At 41.7% G+C, this 19,516-nt stretch overlaps 1 protein-coding gene and 1 long non-coding RNA gene across 10 annotated transcripts in view; one reads left to right on the top strand and one right to left on the bottom strand.

The window, feature by feature from the left end:
• The window catches only part of SOX5 (SRY-box transcription factor 5), a 942,792-nt gene that overhangs the window by 41,122 nt on the left and 882,154 nt on the right, over window positions 1-19,516 (bottom strand). The window contains exon 1 of one of the 9 annotated variants that reach the window (XM_084765310.1): window positions 4,938-5,063. The exons of the other annotated variants lie outside the window; for them this stretch is intronic. Coding sequence (XP_084621436.1) covers window positions 4,938-4,943 — 6 coding nt within the window. The 5' untranslated portion in view covers window positions 4,944-5,063. Of the gene's footprint in view, window positions 1-4,937; window positions 5,064-19,516 lie in introns of those variants that run through there. 9 annotated transcript variants of the gene reach the window in all.
• Window positions 5,144-19,516, top strand: part of LOC311587974 — a 28,428-nt gene continuing 14,055 nt past the window's right edge. Inside the window, exons 1-3 of the long non-coding RNA XR_014776028.1 lie at window positions 5,144-5,194; window positions 8,444-8,655; window positions 8,982-9,037. This is a non-coding gene — a long non-coding RNA (uncharacterized lncRNA). The remainder of the gene's footprint in view (window positions 5,195-8,443; window positions 8,656-8,981; window positions 9,038-19,516) is intronic.

The raw sequence follows: 19,516 nt of genomic DNA, 5'->3' as shown, positions 1-19,516 counted from the left end.
TAGCACACAAAGGTGTGTACTATGAGCTTGTTTTTTGAAAGGAGCTCATAATTAGGTTATAGATTCCTGTACACAGACTAGGAAAGTGTATCCTTAGATCCTCTTTCTTAAGCTACGAGTTGTATTGCAAAGAAAAACACAGTTTTAAATCAATGAAGTAATTCAAATTGACCATCTGGTATCATTAGAGATACATAGTAGGTTAATAGCTCTCATATAAAATTCTACCCACTAATAGACTCTTGATTAAGTAGTAAAATAAGATAGTTCCCTTACTGATGGGGATATATGACTTGGAGAAATTTATTTTTACACTTAAAAAGGTATAGAGGCCAAAATATCCCCATCCTACTCAATATAAAATGCTCAACTGAGCTCTTCAGACGGAACCTACAGGATACCTCAGTTGGCACAAATCTCAAGTAACGTGTGTGCTTCCCATAGATATGAAGTTCTGAAAGGGCTGTTCATGGGCCTGCACTGCCTGTAAAGCCTGAGACCTGGTTTCAGGCCCAACTGTTGCAGATGCTTGGAGGTGGCTCCCAGCCACCTTGGTTTAAATGAGTACTTTCCAGTGATTCTAATGTACTATAAAGGTGGGCAGCTATTGACTTATAAAAGAAGGAATGTTTTAAAAAGTTATACTGGGTTTCAGAAAGCTTCTTCAATCGAAGAGTACATAATTTAAAATATGTAGTATGACTACAGTCTTCAAAATTTGGTTTGGATATATATATATTGTGTATATCTATATATGTAGATATAGATATATAATTAGAAACAGTTATGTGTATAAGAACTCAGCCCTGCAGAGAGGGGCCAGGTGTAGGGGCTGGGTGAGACATTCTGGGATCAAAATCTGTACTTTTCCATTAGTTAAGTCTAGTATCCTGATAGCCTGGTAGATTATTAATGCTACTTCTGTGTAGCTATAAATATCCCATCATGCCTCTCTCCCTGCTACATGGTACACTTGTGTCTACCTTCTGTGTGAGACCTGGGACTTCAGTGACAGCCCTGGCGCATCCTTAGGATAGGATCAAAAACTATTGCAAAACATTTCTGGGAAGGCAGTTGCTGCCCTTGACTGTGTAGAAAATGTATGGGAGGGTAGTGCAGGATACATTCCCAGAGTCTGAGTTCACGTTTGGGGTAGGCAAACAGAGTGTGTGTGTGGACATAGAGGAGGGCTGACAGGACCGGTGAATTTGAGATGACTGGGGCTCCTGACATGGTGAAATGTCACATGTCCGAGCAGCAAGAACTAACAACTGTTACAGGTGCATGATTATGGGTGACCCAATAGCTCATGAAAACAAAAGATGCACTGGACCTTTCAATATTTCCTTCAAGGCAACACACATGTCTGAAAGGGAAAGAGTGCAGGGCCCTAAGGACATGTGACAGGTCGACAGTTCCAATGTGATAGAAATGTCATTCGATTCTGCCCTTTCCGACTGCCCTGCGCTGTGTGACAGGCTAGTGGTACACTTAAGAACTCAGTGCGTGATCATAATGCTAGAAGCTGCATAAATAACTTTGGCCCATTATATTACCTCTCACAATTTGGTCCATTTCAGGAATTGACTGCAGCTGAGATCATAAAGAAGGGTCGTTATCCATGAAGAACAGGAAACTTGTTGAACACTTCCAATTTTCTATTAATTATTGTTTATTTGACGATATGAAACTTCTACAGCTCTTAACTGTAGGATGGGTTTGACCTGTTTGCCTGTGGTGTGTGTACTCAGAGCTGTGGATATGGGCATAAACATGGAAGGCACAACATTTTCTACATTCTACACTTGCAGTATTTTATTTAGACCAAAAACAATTGAATAACCTATCATGGCCAACCTCTATTCTTACCAGTAAAGCATACATTAAGATATAAATAAATAATCTACATATAAAAGATTCTAAGTAACTTCCAAGGTCAGGAAAACATTTCTACCATCAAGCCACCATCAAGCAGAGAAGAAAGCAATTTCTTTTATGTTACTCAACCAATGGCTGATTGAGGTTGCCACGGTGAAACTTCTGCAAACATTGTTACTTTGTAATTATTTCTTTTATACATAAAATGATAGCCCCCAGGGATTTTATTTACTTTTTGAATAGCTCCAAATGATAAATGGTTTATGAACCTCTAAACATAAACAGACATGTAAGCTGAGGTAAACATATTCCAGCTCATGAAAGAGCGTTATTTACATTTGCAGAGCTCATCAGAGATAGGCGGAATCGCTTGTTTAATCTTCAATGCCGTGATGATTTTTATTTGTTTGCCGTCCTGATCCTCCTGCCTCTCCCTCTCAAGTGCTGGGGTCACAGATGCAAGTCATCACGCTCTCGCCATCACCTTTGCTACTATGAAGTAACCAATAATTTATTGGACGAAGCTCAGATAGTCTATTGAAACTGAGGTTCTGGTTTCAGCATACTCTTTTGAGTTGCAGGATCACTTTCAGCCTAAAGTTTAAGAGGCAGCCTGAGCACATCCTCTGAAACCCTGGCCTCACTAGAGAATTAGGTCAAACAATCACACAAAGACTTGTGCAAATGCGGGAGAGTCAAGGCACACGCGTACCTGCTATGCCACCAAGCTCCTCAATGTAGTGACTTTCTGTGATTCCCCATTGTCGATGCTCCATTACATAAAATACTTCATAATGTTGATATTATATTTAGACTACTTGTAGAGAAAAATATAAGGTTTCTATCTATTAATTTCAATTTGACATATTACAGAATTACCTTGAAAAGAACTCTATTATTATTATTATTAATATTATTATTATTCTCCCATATGTTACACTTGACCACATTTTCCTCTCCCTCTTCTCTTCCCAGTCTCTCCCCTTCACCTCCCCTGTCCTCCAGATCCACTTCTCCTCCGTTTCCTTTCAGAAAAGAGCAGGCCTCCAAAGGATATCAACCAAACGCGATGTGACAAGTTACAATAAAACCAGGCACATCCTTTCATATGACGGCTGGACAAGGCAACTCGGAAGGAGGAAAAGGGTCCTAAAAGCAGGCAAACGAGTCATAGAAGTCACTGCCCCCAGTGTTAGGAGTCCCACAAGAACACCAAGCTACACAACCCGTAACATATATACAGAGGGCCTAGGTCAGGTCCATACATGGTCCTTGCTGGTTGCTACAGCCTCCCTGATAGTGGCTTCAGTCTCTGTGAGCCCCTAGGAGCCCTGTTTAGTTGATTCCGTGGGCCATGTTGATTCTGTGGGAACCTGACCCTCTAGCTCCTACAGTCATCCTTCCCTTCTTCCAGAAGATCAAACTAGTCTTGATCGAGTAATTTCCTTCATCAGCTTGGCCCATGGGAATGTCTATGCATGAGTCTTTCAGTTGATAATTGATATAGAAAGACTTAGCCCACTGTAAGCAGCTCCATTCCCTGGCAGGCAGTCCTGGGCTATATACTAAAACTAGCAAAGCATGAGCCTGTAAGCAAGCCAGCAAGCAGTGCCGTTCCATGGTCTCTTCTTCAGTCATGTTCCTGCCCTGATTTCCAGACTGACCTGGAAGTATAAGCCAAAATGAACCCTCTATTCCACTAAGTTGATTTTGGCCAGAATATTTTTAATCCCAGCAACCTAAACTTCCTATGCAGTATAAGAAAATAAGACATTGAGTGTTCAGAGAGAGGTTTGAGGAATACGTCGCTGAACATACGCCCCCCCCCACACACACATGCACACACACACACACACACACACACACACACACACACACACACACACACACAAGAGGTGGTGATACACACACAATGTAGAGTATGACTTCAGATCCTAGGAAATAAAAGACCTTACAATGTTCTTTTTTCTATTGTACTAAGCCAGACGCATTGCTTGACCGTCTTTAGTTGTAGGACTCTTTTGGACTGTAACTCTTTGATTTGTGCAGCTGTCCTGTATACTGTAGGATGTTTCTCACTATCCTGGGTCTGAACCTTTCTAACACTCCTGCTTGAGTTTCAACAGTCAAATACCTCACTCTAGGGAACTCTATCACCCCGAACTAGAAACTAAACTTTCTAATTGGGAAGCTGGCTGACCGATGATAAGGACATCCCACTTTATTTGAGAAAACTCCCTCAGTTTTAGATATATCATTTTGTAGACAAGGTAGGTATCATTTGTTTATACATCTTTGTTCCCTTTTGAATTTTAATCCTTCTCTTTTACACTTTCCATGTGAACTTTGAAACTTTGAATTTCTATCAATCCAACATCTCAACTTCTAAAATGTTCTAGAAAAGTACTGTATACACATAATTTCAACACATCTACTTCCAAAAATGTTACGAGGATTCCTTTATCCCCACAGAAAGTCTGCATCTTTTCCCATGTGTGAAGGCAAGGACAGGAATAGAAATGTAGCCAATAACGCCTGGTGAGCTCACTGGTTTACAAAACAAACTCTAAGACACAGGAGGGACACTAGTCAGTTCCAATACTATGTCAGTACTGGGGCATTGGAATCTGCCGCTGTGCCTGAAGGTATAAAGTGATATCACTACTGGATCTAGAGAATGGATTCATATCAGACAGACAGGAAAACAAGCTAAATATCATCCAATGAGTATCAGGCCAATCCATAGACCTGAGAGAGCTAAATATGACCATATGAATGGAGGGCTGATTTATCATCCAGTTTACATGTGGATGAGCTATGGTCTTGAAACAAAGCAAACTATAGGATCAGGAATAAGCTCACAAGCCTCAACCATTTCTTTTCAGAAGTTATCAGTACTCTCTTGTGGTTTAGATTTTTCTAGACCTTTGGGGGCATTTAGGTATAAGAAGACAGCAATATTAGGTAGCAACCTGGGGGAACAGACATAATCATGTACCAACAATTTGATAAAAATCCAGTCAGATCCATGGAAGGCCTTCTATTCAGGGCTCACGTACGTGCATGTGTGGATCCTCGGGGCAACAATCCCCAGTGGCCTAGCAAGCCACTGTGACTAGCTGCTTAATGCTTAGTGGCAGTTATGACAGTTAACTGATGTGTTGTAGGTTGGGAGACTTTCATGAGAATCAAATTGTCTAAGGCAGAGAACCCTGGGGAAGAATGGAACACACACACACACTGTGTGAGAGAGAGGAGGGGACGAGGGGAGAGGGAAGAGGGGAGAGGGGGCAGAGGAGGAGAGAATAGGGCACAGGTAAGAGGGCCAGGAAGCCTGGGGGCAATATCACTTTACATCACTGTAATAGTGTTGAAAAAAAGTCATTAGAATCAAGTATTTCAGAAAGCTTTTCTGTTTAGAGTTCTCTTTATCCAGGTACCCTATGCCTAGGAAGACACTTTATCTATGCTTATGTATTAGCATTTCAACTTTCTGAGTGTTCACAAAGGCTGCAAACAGAAGAGGAGAAGAAGGGGGTGTTACTAACTGTAATTTAGGGAAACAGTTGAGATCCAACAATGAGCAACTCCTGATAAAGTCTTTGTTTCTCTGTTTGCAGAACGGTTTAAAGATGCTTTATAGTAAGAGCGGTTAGATCTGCATGTCTGTAATATTCAGGGAGCAAATGTCACTCTGGGGGCTACAGAGCAGGAGCCATACAAGCTAGAAAGCATGTCCCTCTGACATTTCATCCCCTTCCCATCAGCCCTCTGGAGTCCCAGTCTCTACAGCCTCCGTCCCGTCCCTTCTCTTAAGCCTGGAGTGGGTTTGAGGTCTCTGGCTCACTGCTTGGAGGCCTTAGCCAAAGGGGTTATTATGCAGGGTGCCCTGACACAACTTTGTAGTCTTCATGTGGGAATTAGTCTTTAAACTGTGTCATCACTACTCCCAACACAGTGATGCATCATGGGAGAGTAAAGTGATCTGTGCTCCAGACATTAAAAGATGAAACGTTTTAAGACAACATGAACTGTAAGGGATTTTAATGGTTAAAGAAACATCAACATGAATAACCTACAAAAGAAGGAGTTCTTTTTTAAAAAAATGCCTACATTTTATTATTTTGAATTATTTGTAACAAATTCTTTGTAACCATGATGTTCACAACCTCGATCCAAATCCATTTGTTTAAATACACTTTTTATAAAAATTGCAATTTCCTCATCTGCTAATTCTTACACTTTTAGGATTCTGAAAGCACAAGGGGATATATGTCAAAGCCTAAGTGGTCAGATCACTAAGTCCCACAAAAATGTTCTTAGGAATTTTCTATTAATTTTTATTAAAATGCTTTTTCAAGGGGGACTGGATTACAACTCTGTGTTCTGCATACTACGTGTCGCAGGGCCCTGAGCTCCATCCTAACAAAACAACACAAGGCAGAGCCCCAACAAGGAACACTAAACTTCTTTAAAATTGCTCTTTCTTCCCTAACACACTCGCCAGAAGCAATTATTTTCCTACTATGACTAACTTAAAGTGTTTTTCTATTCCTTTCCTTTTATAACCAACATCTTAGAAAATAGATAAAAACAAAAGTCTAACTGTGCACTTTTACTGATTTCTCCCTTATCCTTAGGAAATTAGAGGAATTTTCTAATTCCATTTAGTTACAGAGAAAGCTAGTTTCTGAGAAGTAAATTGACACAGCCCGATGTACTGTTATATAACCATTTGGAGGACTATCTTGAGGTTATAAAACATATAATGAGTTTTATATGTTAAATACTCATAAGATTTTAAAGTTTTTTTTAAAAATTATATAGCTGTCTGGTTTCATTGCTGATTTGTAACTACTATTCATTGTATTTCTTGACTGCCAAATTGATCATCTTCACAGCATTTCAAGGGAACCCCTGTACCACTGTGGGATCCCATTGCCCATAGCCTCAGCCTCTTTCCCTTCTATGGTTTACGAGCTGCAAAGCCCCCTTGTTTGCTTTTACTTATTCCTGTTGCTGAGCCTGTGCCCATCAGCCCCACTTCCCTCACAGTGCCTCTGAGCTGAGGGATTTGCAACTGTCTATGTCTAAGGAGCCAACCTTCCCAAGAGGAGAGGAATGCTCATCAGTCCTTCTCAAGACAGTCGAACAACACAAACCCTGACAACTTAAGTCACATAATGTTTGTCTCAATTTTGGAGATTAAAAAGTTATATCCAGTGTGGAAGAGAACACAACCTCAATCTGGGTAACTTGGTTATGGGCCCTTGTGAGATGTTTACTTGTCAAATTATGAAATAATCAAACTGATGAAAGTTCCAAACGCATTTGCACACTTAAGGTTTATATAGGAACACTGCAAATAAACACTATAAAAGTTCCAAATACCATTATTTCGATGGGATTACTTTTAAATATTTAGTTTAATTTTAGTGTGCGTGCGTGCGTGCGTGCGTGCGTGCGTGCGTGCATGCACATGCATGAGTGTGAGTGTGAGTACCAAATCCAATGGAGCTGAAGTTACAGAATGTTGTAATAAACCCAATGTGGGTTCTGAGACCCAAACTTGGAACTTCTTCAAGGGACCCACTGAGCTACCTCTCCAGGTACAGGAGTATTATTATTATTGTTGTTGTTGTTATTACTATCCTCAGCATCATTATTGTTATTACTTGCTGTACCTATTGTTTTCTCTATATAAGACACATATCCGTTTACGATGACACAGAGTGATACTGCAAGAGACTGAGAGGGTGCTGTGGAACTTCAAGCCACTTACTGGTTAGACCAAGTGTCCACTCCAGGCTAACGTCCTCCCAGGTGGGTCCCAGGGCTATGCCCAGTTGATAGTGATTTAGAACTGGCAACCCCTTCATCTTAGTGACAATATCAGTACATTCTCCTTCATGGCAGTGTCAGGAGGAACCACATGTTTTTAAGGAATTCCCTGAGGAACCAGGTATTTATGGAGAATGCCAGTTAAGGTCAGTTTTATGAAATATTTTGGAGAGAAAATATTTATTTTTCTCAAGATACTGAAGATGTTCTGTGGGGTCACATATTCTGCTTCTATATTATAAACCTAGCATACAGAAATGCGTATCAGGTAAAAGCCGGATTTTAATTGTAATGGTCTTGGCTTTGTAGGAGTGTTCTCAGAAGATAACGATTCTCAAGTGTCTGTTCTACTTAAGCTTGTCGTGGGATGTGAGACATGGCAAGAGTGATTTATCAGATATTCATTTAAGAAATAGTCAATTAAAATAATTAATGTGTAGTGAACTCAGCTGTAGTGCCTTATGTTTAATTTTTCACAGCCCATACCATTAGAAGAATGATATATTTTTTCAGTCTGAATAGCATAAAAGATTTTATTTATCAGTTATAATGACATCATTACAGAATATCTCTCTCTCTCTCTCTCTCTCTCTCTCTCTCTCTCTCTCTCTCTGTGTGTGTGTGTGTGTGTGTGTGTGTGTGTGTGTGTGCAGTGCAGGTAAGTGTTAGGGCCAGAGTTGGACACTGACATATTCATTAATCATTTCTCTGTTTTATTTTTGAGACCGTGTCTCTCACTGGACCTGGAGTTTGTTAATTCCAGGATGCTGTGTATCTCGCAATCTCTGGGGTCCTCCAATGTATGGAAAGAACCTGAACTCTGGTCCTCACACTGGCACCTGCAGCGGACTCCTCACCCAATGAACTATCTTCTAGAGCCAGAAAAGCTTTTCCTGTTTTCATTCTGCTTGGACCGAATGAAGGAGAAAACAATGGGTGATTCTGCCTCGGCAGTTTGTTACTTTAACTAGGTTACCACCTAAGACAGATCTGTCCCCTTGGCTGCTACAGGATAGATGTGACATCCACACAACGTCCTTCTCCATAGAAGTACCTATGTATCACACAGTGTATTTTATATTCATACATGCTATGAGGTGGTATCTATGTGAAATTATATTAACTATATTACAGTATATACTGTTATAATAATACATTATGTTCACTGAGGTAGATTAGCTAATGCTGTACACAATCTAGGCAACAACGTCACTGACGTGTGATTCTTTAAATGGATGACTTGCTTTTCTATTATCCTAAAGGGTTGTTTAGTACACAGGAGGCAGAGAAAGAGAATCTCAAAAAGATCAGCAAACAGGTAAGATTTATCTTCTAAAATTCCTCTTGGACTATTAATTAAACAGTGTAACCTAGTTGGTAAATCCCCATACGTCCATTCACCTGATTATTGCCTATGGGAGGGAGGCTACTTGCTTAAATATGTATTCTTAATGAATCAATGAAGATAATGTATAAAGCAGAAAGCCAGTTAGTTAACCTGTATCTCATCAAAATACTGCTTGGGCTAGTTTTTTTTTTTCTGGCCTCGCATAGCCCATCATATCCTCAGACTTAAAACATAGCCAAGGATGACTCTGACTGCCAATCCTCCTGCCTCTACCTCCCAAGTGCTGGGGTAACAGGCATGTGCTACCATGTGCTTTTATGTAGTGTTGGCGATCAAACGCTGGGCTTTCTGCATGCCAGGCCAACAGGCTACGTACTGGGCTACAACATCCAGTCCCTCCATCAAGTTTTAATGATATGCTTTCCCTAGCCTCAAGACATCCCTAAAGCTAATTTCCCAATCAGAATCAAGGGCAAAATGTGCCAAAGTCTGAAAGCTTCCTTCCTATCACAGTAGGGCCTGCAAATCAGGTACATCCACTCTACAGCACACAGTCTCTTTCCCACGGACTGTAGACATTAAAGTTTCTAACTGGACAGTGTCATTCCTAGACTAGAGAGGGGAATGCTGGCCTACCTCTTGGTTCCATTATCTTTCTAGGGACAAGTCTTTCAACATAGCTCAAAAATACTGATTTTTTTTTTTCTGAGCAAAATTACATTTTGCCTATGTTATTTGGAAATGCTCCTGCAGTGAGTGATCCAAGCCACTGAATTACTTACTAATTTTTCAAAAAGGGACAATGCAATAGGGGCAGGTAAGTATTGTGCTTAGTGGGAATATAAAATCCTAACTTTGAGGGACTTAGAATCACAGGAGGGTAGCAAGGGTGGTAAAGTTTTTGTAAGTGCTGAGCTGCTGTGGAAAGCACCGATCCATGTGCAGGGAGGTCACTCACAATGAGGTCACGCTGGCTTTATAGAGAGGTGTTTGGGGTAGATAGTATATTCCGTGGCTGTCAGGAGGGAAGAGTGGGAAGAAGAAGAGAAAGTCACTGTAAAAAGGAAGAGTTCAGAAATGAGCAAATCCAAATAAAACCGCAGGAAAACAAGGAAAAGGAGACAATGGCACATTTGGAACATTGGGGGAGAGAAGTGATGAGACAGGGGACCAAGGAAAGGGGGCTGGTCCACCAAACGGGGCCATGGGAAGCCACCAGAGCACTTCTTTTGGACATTCTATCTTTGTGGTTTGATTCTTAAATTCACTCAGTGCTCTAGAGAGATGTTCCTGTCCGTCATGTTTTATTCTTCACAATCCAGAGAAAAGGCAGCTTGTTCTCTGTGGCCTCTGTGCTGCCCTCAAGTCGTTTCTTTATTGTCCTGTACCCCACCCCCACCCCACTCACCCCTTCGAAGCATTCTTCCTGCACGCACCCCATTCTGGTGTAGCACTCAGCCCAAAGGACTTTAATTGTGGGTTTCCCCATTACACTGTACGAAGGCTTGGTTATTGCTCCTTCTTTCATCCTGTTTGCTATCCAGTGGATCACAATACATCTCCTGAAAGCAGTGCTAGAAACCACATCTATGAAAAACACTTCATGACATCATTTAAAAAATTATCTAAGCCAGGGAGAGACATATTGCTTCTTTAAGGAAAAGTCTGTTGCTTGAAGCAGATTGACAGTGTTTCTTTCAAACTAGGCGCCCCCTTCCTTCCTCTCCCACTAGAAGCCGTCTCATTTAAAACAAGTCCTGTGCTATTAACTATGTACCGCAAGGAGACTTTTGTTTTTTAATTGAGACTCAGCAAGATTTTGAAAGCATGTTTTTGTAAAATACTTTTAATATTTCCCTTTGTCTAATCAAATTCTCAATGTCTTCAAACTCTAGAAAATAAAATGGTTACTCAAAGGCCAGAAACTTCACATCTGAATAACTAAAAGCCACATTATTGATTTAGAAAGCATCCACACAATGGCATTTTCTCTTAACTCAGGCTGTACTAATAAACATAACTTTTCCAAGACTGATAAGGTGAAAACTCAAACCACACATAGTGGTAGCGAATGGTTCAGATGTTGTTATTACCGGATTGTTTTAACGCAAACCCCAGTAAATGTTTCCTGGGATCATATTAAGGCCCAGCCACAGAAAAAGACCTTGATGAAGTGAAAGCGATCTGCTCCATCTGATGGGTTACGTCTCTCTGTTTACTTGCTTTTATTTATTTGTTTTCTGACATTTTATTTTTGCTTTGCTTGTATGGATGTTTTGCCTGTGAAAAGTCTGTGTACCATGTATGTGCCTGGTGCCTGTAATGGTCAGAAAAGGGTATCAGATCCCCTGTTGGTGCTGGGAATGGAACTTGAGCCCTGTGGAAGACCAGCCAGTGCTCTCTTAAACCCTAAGCCTGCTCTCCAGGCCACACTTAGGTCTCTCTCTTTTGATGTGATTCCAAGTGTGTAAATTATTCTCCTGGATGCCTCAGATCAGAACTCCAGTTTGGTGCAAATCGGTGAATTCTAAGGTGAAATGACAACCAACACATACCAAGTCATAGTTTCTTGGCTGTTTTCTCACAACTGAGTCAGAATCATCACTTTCTGGATACGTGGTAGCAAAATCTATATGAAAACTGGCACCGGGACAGTCTATCCTTTGACCCAAAATTCCTGTCTTGCCCTTTACACACCAGGCTGAGCTCAGTCCTGGACTCCTGCTGACTTAAAATGAAACTCTGATCCTCCAAAGACTCGCATAGAGAAGTACAGAAAACACAAATCTGCACCTATTTATGGATATTCCTGTCACTGTCACAATGCTTTTTAAAACACACTTCACAACAGCATTTCTTCTCATGTTATTTTAAGTGCTACTGGAAATAAAATACCACAAGAGAAAGATTTTTTTTGCAACATTTCATCCATTCTATTTCTGTTCCCCATTTCTTTTTACCCCCCTATTTATGAAATATCCACAAAAAAGCCATCAAAACTGTACAACAGAACAGCTCAAATTAAAAGATAAACTAAAAACATTAAAGTGCCTCGGTTCTTGGAAAGGCCACTTAAATGCGGGTTTCCAGTGGTATCTGAGTCCTGGAAGTCATACATTTCATTACATACTGCATTGGATCTATAGCCAAACAAAATTTGTGATTTTGGAGAACATGATATTATTGTACAGGTTTGGAAGTAGCAACTAATTTGAATAAAAGTTTGTATCTAGTTAAGTGACCACAGTTTTTATTATTATTTGGATAGTATATAACTTGAAAAATGAACTTTTATACTGATGACTAGATAACAAAAACATCTCATTTTTATTGCCTGAAAAACAGAATTGTAAGAATACTTCTCTGTTGGACCCCATGGTCGAATCTGTCAGCCCTCTGAGGTGTTGACCGAGCCTGGCCCGGTTGTCAGCAATAGTCTCTGGTGGGTACTTCCTCATAAAAATGACTCAGCAAGGTCCATCTGGCACATCCTGGTGTGAGCCCCGCCTACCAACAGCTACATAACACGAACTGATTGGTCCCATACCTTATACCTCACCCACTCCCTATACTCTGTATAAGAGAAACCCACCATAATAAAATTGAGATCTCGCTCCGAAGAGATTCCCAGTGTACATGCCTCCAGACATCATAGGAGGAGGCTGGCTCACCAACACTCACCATCCCACTCAGTCCTCTGGGAGAGGAAACAAGGGGCCTGAGTCCCCTCCTGTTCCATCCCTACCTGCCAACATAAGAGACCTGAGTCCCCTCCTGTGCCATCCCTACCTGCCAACATAAGAGACCTGGCACTTCTCCGGTGGCTGGGCACAGACTTGGAAAAGTAACTTCTGAGGCTGTGGAATATTGAGTTTTCAAGCCCAGTGGCTCTTCAGGGAGGTGATCTGACCAACAAGGTCCAATTAAGTTACTTACAAGGAGGGCATGTTCTTCCCTGTAAATCTCAGGTACCCAGGAGTTACCTATGTGCACAGTATGTGTGCTCGGGTCTCAGACTTTAGAAACTTTCAGATATGAACATTGACCTTTCAGACTCCTCAGACTTTAACATCACACTTCCTGGGCTGCACACCATCCTGTGTAGATTTGGTGGGGACATCTTTTTCTCCACATCTGATGCTAAGGAAGCCATACATTTTCTGACTGACACACACACACACACACACACACACACACACACACACACACACACACACACACTTGGGAATTACAGCGTCCTTCCATTCATATTAGCAATAATGAAAAATGGCATATGTTGATCCAAAACTACGATGTCTCAAGTTTTCAGGCTCTGGATTAAGATAGTCTCTGTTTCCATGGTGAGGTCTGTTCCAACACTTGGGGGTTTGGGTCTGGAGGGTCTCTGTGAGTTTGAGGTCAGCCAGGCCTGCAGGGAGAATTCCAAGGCAGGCAGGGCTACACAAAAGTTAAAAGGATTCTATATCTCCTTAAACGAACCTTCTACAATTAGTGTCACTTCCACATTGTAGGTTTAGCAGCAGATATGAAAACAGGTATATCTGAGAAGAATTCACATTATGCTATAGAATATGATAAAAATGGCATTGATATATTTTATACATAAAATATCAGTGAGAAAAAGTAGATAATGAGAACATCTGAAAGCACATGATTAAATAAAGCAAACCACTAATTCCTGATCACAAAAATTACTTTTTTCATTGATACTTTATACAAACTTTACAGAAGCTCTTTCAAATATATTTGTATTTAAGGTTCATTTTCTTTTATGTATATGTGTGAATGCATACATGCATTGTCTATGCACCATCGGCTGCTGCTCCGTGTCTGGATATGCGCATGTGTGTGATTGTGCCACAGAGGTCAGAAGAGGGTCTTAGGACCCTAGAGCCTGGAAACGGAAATCAGATCCTCTGTAAGAACAGTACATACTCTTAACTGGTGACCACATCTCCAGTCTCTCACTGATTTTTAAATGGATACCTAAAAGTTTTCAATAATACTTCACGGGTGTTATTGAAATCATACTAAAGTCAGAAAGCTTTGAATAAGTACCAAATTAAAGCAAATATACACACATATCATATATATGGTAAATATATATGATATATGTGTGTGCATGTATATATAATATTAATATATATGTGATGTATATATACACAATTTTCATTTATCCAAATGCCATATAATTAATATATGTCATTAGCAGCATATATAATATATTGCTCTATCTATATATCTATTATCTGTCTGAAATAAAATTTCTTAGGAAGTAGATTGTGATTTTGAATGTGAACTCAGGCCCACTGTAAGAACAGCACATGCTCTTAAATGCTGAGCATCTCCACAAGCCATCACTATGAAAGAGTGTTCCTAAAGCCCAGTACACATTAATCTACAGCAATTCCACTGTTTCCAGTGCTGAAAACTGTATTCAGAGCCTCACCTTGCATTTACCAGTTAAGCACTCGACCAGGGAGCTCCATCCCCAGCCCTTGCTTATACTGAGCCTCATGCTGTAGCTGAGGCGGCCTTGAACTTATGATCTTCCTGCTTCAAACAGGTGCTAGCACTACCAGAGTTTCACCATGGCACCTGAGCAGCAAAGAGTTTTTGTTGTTGTTGTTGGCTTGTTTTTCTGTTGACTGTGGTTCACACTAGTATTGAACTACTACTAACAAACTCCTTGTAATTTGCTTCATAGAGGTGGCTATAATACCATCAATTATATTTTAATTGAAAATATTAGCAACAAAAGCAGTCTTGATAAAGTGATTCAACCTTAAGTAAAGATAGAAACTTCTCCGGGATAAATAGAAGCCTGTTTCCCTTTGTAGGCAGCATGCGATGGTTTCTATGTATCCTTGTCACATTGGCACTGCCCATCTTCAGCTCCTCCACCTCTAATGGACAATGATGTGTCAATCAATACATATTTGTCAAGTCAAATTGTCTTGTCCCTCCAGTGGCAATGGATGTCAGTAGTACTCACATTCCAGAGTGTTCCTAAGAATGTCTTGGAGAGATGATTCAAACATTAATTCATTGGCCTTCAGAGCTTAAAAAAGCAACTTTGCCTTGGGCGTCAAGTTTTCTGAGACTACCCGAAGAAAGGCAAACGTCTACATGATTGTGTCGGTTTGAAGAGGACTGTGACAAATAGGAAGTGTGCCACCTCTCATCAAAGGCTCAGGGAACCCACAGACGAGGAGACAGAGGACAGTAAGGGCCGGAGGACTGAGATATCTGCTGCAAGATCCTGGCTTCTCAACGGGACTGGGAAGCTGCAGCCGAGAAGCCTCAACAATATGGCTACCTGAACAAGCCCTGCACAGTGATAACACCGTTTGACGTGCCACTGTGGATGAGCAAAGTCTCCCAGGACTCCATCTCCAGGTGAAGGGCTGCAGGCACCCATTGGTTGCTGAGACCCGAAGAGAAGGTGATTTTTCCCCTGGGACAAACCTCTGATACATCGTCCAGTCCCAAGTAGTCAGCCCTAGACCTGTGTGCATATGAACAGCACTAAAATAACTAGAGAGATTCTACAATACAGATGTGTGTATGTATATGTATTTATATTTACATATATGTGTACATAATAGCAATAATTAAAGTATTCATGTAAATGAGATGGAGCCGGGGCCCACGGGAGGGGCTGGAGGGGGAGAGATGGGGAAGGAATGACTACACGAATACACTGTGTGTGTACGTATGAAATTCTTTTTCCGTATTGCACTCATGCACTTTATTTTTTTGTGCCTCATAGAAACGTTATAGGGATTAAAGTTTCTCCACAACAATCGTCTTAATTCTTATAACCACCCCCTCTCACTAAGCGTTGGTTGCTCACTGTGACTATATGAGTAACACTAGCTTTACTATGGACTGTTTTCTCTTTTCTTTCTTTTTTCTTTCTTTCTTCCCTTTACATCCTGCTCATAGCCCCATCCCTCTTCTCTAGGCAGTCAGATCCCTCTGAGTTTGGGGCCAACCTGGGTTACAAAGCAAGTCCAAGACAGCCAAGGCTACACAGAGAAACCTTGTCTTGAAAAAAAAAAAATTAAAAAAAATGAATATAAGGGAATAAGGGAACTGATAACTAAGAGCTGTAGACAAGGAAACTGATAAGAGACTTAGTGATTGCAAATCAAGAGCTTAGTGTCACACGTGGCCAGGAGCATCCGTGACCCTAGTGCACATGAAGCCAAAAAGCAGGAGGATCTTTGCAGTTCAGGACCAGTCTGAGCTGCACATAGTGAGACCAAAATGGAGGGGCGAGAGAGATGACTCGGTGGTTGAGAGTGCTTGCTACACAGTAAGGGTTTGCATCTCGGAATCCACATCACAAGGCAGATGCCACACACACACCTGTGACCCCAGCAGAATGAACAGAGGGAAAAGTGCTCAGAATGTCATTCACAATCTCTCCCCAGCCGAGGCTGGCACCATGTATCCGCAGTCTCTGTTCTCCGGAGAGCTCCTGACCAGGGACATCGCTGTCAGCTCCCGGGCTTCCTGCTCTACATGGTGAGTTCAGGCTCACTGAGACTATGCTCTGGCCTGTCTTGTCTTTCTCAATTCCCAATATAATTTTAAATCACCGTCCTTCCTGCTTCTAGACCTACATGTAGCCTTTCAGGCCTTTTCCCTGAGCCTTGCATTCAGACACAGGATCTGTGTGATGGCTGGTCCTCCACTGTCAAATTCTTCCTTCTCTTAATGCCTGTCTGAAAGGTGCCGTCCTCTACCAAACTTATCAAGAGGTCCCCTCTGCCATCCCAAAGCCATCTCCAGACCATGCTTTCTTTCTTTGAGACCGTACTGAAGCTACCAACTTGCTCAGTGGTTTAACTTTTGTCTTTGCCCACCAAAGTGCACAAGAGTGTTAAGAGAACAAAGTATTTTTATTAGTGGGCATTGTTTGTATCTCCTGGAGCCAAAAGTGTAAGACCACAGGTATCCAGAGATATGACCCAAGCAAGCATCCCGAGCTAAGGAACACAGAAGAGGGAGAGAGACCTTGCAAGCATCCCAAGCTAAGGAACACAGAAGAGGGAGAGAGGCCTTGCAAGCATCCCAAGCTAAGGAACACAGAAGAGGGAGACCCTGCAAGCATCCCGAGCAAAGGAACACAGCAGAGGGAGACCTTTAGAGACAACTAAAAACAGGTGAGGGACACAAGCCACCTCCACGTTGTAATGCCTCGACTCCTGACAGAGACATCAGAATGACCAGGTGGCTTATTTACTTAATGCAAGCGATCACTTTCCCCCTTGCTTGACCCAGTTCAAGTTGAATTTCTGTGTCACTCTCAAATGGCTGTGCTGTCTCTCAACGGGCAGGAAAGAGGAAAATCTCAGAAAGCTGGCTGGGGTCCACTGAAAAAGATACCTTATGGTGAAGGAGTCATTCTGAGTTAGGTAATTCTGCTGGGTGGGGTAGTGGTTCCCTGTTCTTCCCAGGAGTCCAGGCAGAGGTGGAGAGGCCTTGTGCCTGGGAGGGTGTGTGTTGGACCAAAAGCCTTCTGCAGGACCTTTGCCCGTAGTCTGCCTAAGTAAGTGGTCATGCTTCCTAACAAGGCCTCTCTCTGCCTTACACTTAGAGAGCTCCGTTTCTATTGTTTGACACCCCCCATGTTTACCTCTATTTAATGGCCATATTAGTTTATTTTTGTTCTCTGTTATGTGACATTTGAAAGCATGAATAGTAATCTTTGTTCTTTCAAGGGGACAGTTCAGTTAACAATCTAACAAATGCATATACAAGTACACTATTTTCCAGGAAGTGCCAATTTAATACTAAAGTTCTGCTTAGGTGCTTGTCTGTGACAAGGCCACCGACGTTTTCATGTCTTATGAAAGGGGATGTCTAAGCAGCATGCCCACTGACCAACAGGGACCAACTCCGGAAGTTCCACATCCTCTGTCTCTGGTCCAACAGTCTGTCTGTATTGTCTGAACAGGATGAACAGGGGCCAATGGTAAAGTCTCTTGTGAGGGCCTGATCAATTATGGAGGGTCTAAACCATTTCAGCAGTCTTAAAGTATGTTCTTAGGAGTGGAAACCATATGTGAATTTCCCAAAGGAAGGAACACAGGTGACTGTGGACTGTGTTTTGTGCTGTCTCTGGCGGGGGAGCGACTGTTCTGTGAGCCTGCTCTCTTACATGCCCCCATCTTTCCTTCCCTAAATGATTTAGGTTTTACCACCTTTCTTATATTCAGTTGCTTTAAACACGCTGCCTTTCTGTCACAGCCTCTCCTATGGATTGAGCCAGAGTGACAGGACAACTGTCATTGATAAAATATTGCCCAGTAGATCTTTCTAGGTGGACACATACCCAAGAGCCATTCTTTCCTGTGGTTTGTGTCATTAAAGAGACTTGGCATGTGTCGCCATGCTGTGTTTGAGGCTCAAACCACTCTAAGCAAAATCAGAATACCAACAGTGACCAGGCTGGAGGGATGCAAAGGGCATGACCTCAACCCTTCCTGGATGTTTTCCCTTTATATTTAATGCAGAGGTTGTAACTGCTCTGTCTTTCCTTTAATTTGTGTTCTTTTTCTACCACAAACATAGCTGCTATCCCTTTTCCGAGTCCTGAGAATATATTACCAGGTAACCTGTTTGGACATTAATGGCCCTGGAGCTGATCAAGCCTGTGGTTAAGCATTAAGCTGCAGGAAGATTCCCTATGACTGAACACAGTTGAAGAGGGAGGGTCAGGGCTCCTCCCAGGGCTTAAATGCTAACACTTCACTTCACATGTTCCAGTTGAGTAACAAGAGACCACAGAAAGAAAACTACTTTATTTAAAATCACAGGGTGATGATGTTATGTCTACTGTAAATCTGTCCCACCCAGGAAGTGCTAATGATAAGGGCTACACTGACATCTCAGCTCTACAGGGGGACTGTTAAATGAATGTACCTTGCAAGTATGATACATCCATGGCATATTTCAAAAGCTCGGGGAACAATTCAGTCGCAGATATTGAAATGCAGAGGGAGGCTATGTTTAGCAGCTATTCCATGGAAGATGATGTGTCTCTCCAGAGCAAGGGCCCAGGGAGATTGTGGTATTTAACTGGCTTTCCATGGGGGTAGACACAACACTTGGTCCATTTCAATGCTGCCTTGATCAGCTGATGCGAAAGTATTATTCTGCTCTGAAGTTGAAGGCGAGATTGAATATGCAGACATCTCAGGCCCAACAATTTGAAGATGGTTCCATGGCATTGTTTGACACCGATATATATTGATTAATCACAGTCCCCCAGTTAGGGAGACCATTGCAGCAAACGCAAGTCCTCCTGATACTGTAGCCCAGGCCAATGCTGGCTCTGTGTACTGGGTGGTGATGTACTGAGATACTGAATGACCTGGAAATCCAGGAATCTAAGCACAGGAGCTATATTCTTGCAAGGATTCTGAGGTTCTCTAC

The sequence above is a fragment of the Acomys minous genome (assembly GCF_964271855.1).
Source record: "Acomys minous genome assembly, chromosome: 17".
In the NCBI taxonomy this organism is placed as follows: domain Eukaryota; kingdom Metazoa; phylum Chordata; class Mammalia; order Rodentia; family Muridae; genus Acomys; species Acomys minous.
This window is presented reverse-complemented; position numbering and strand designations above follow the sequence as displayed.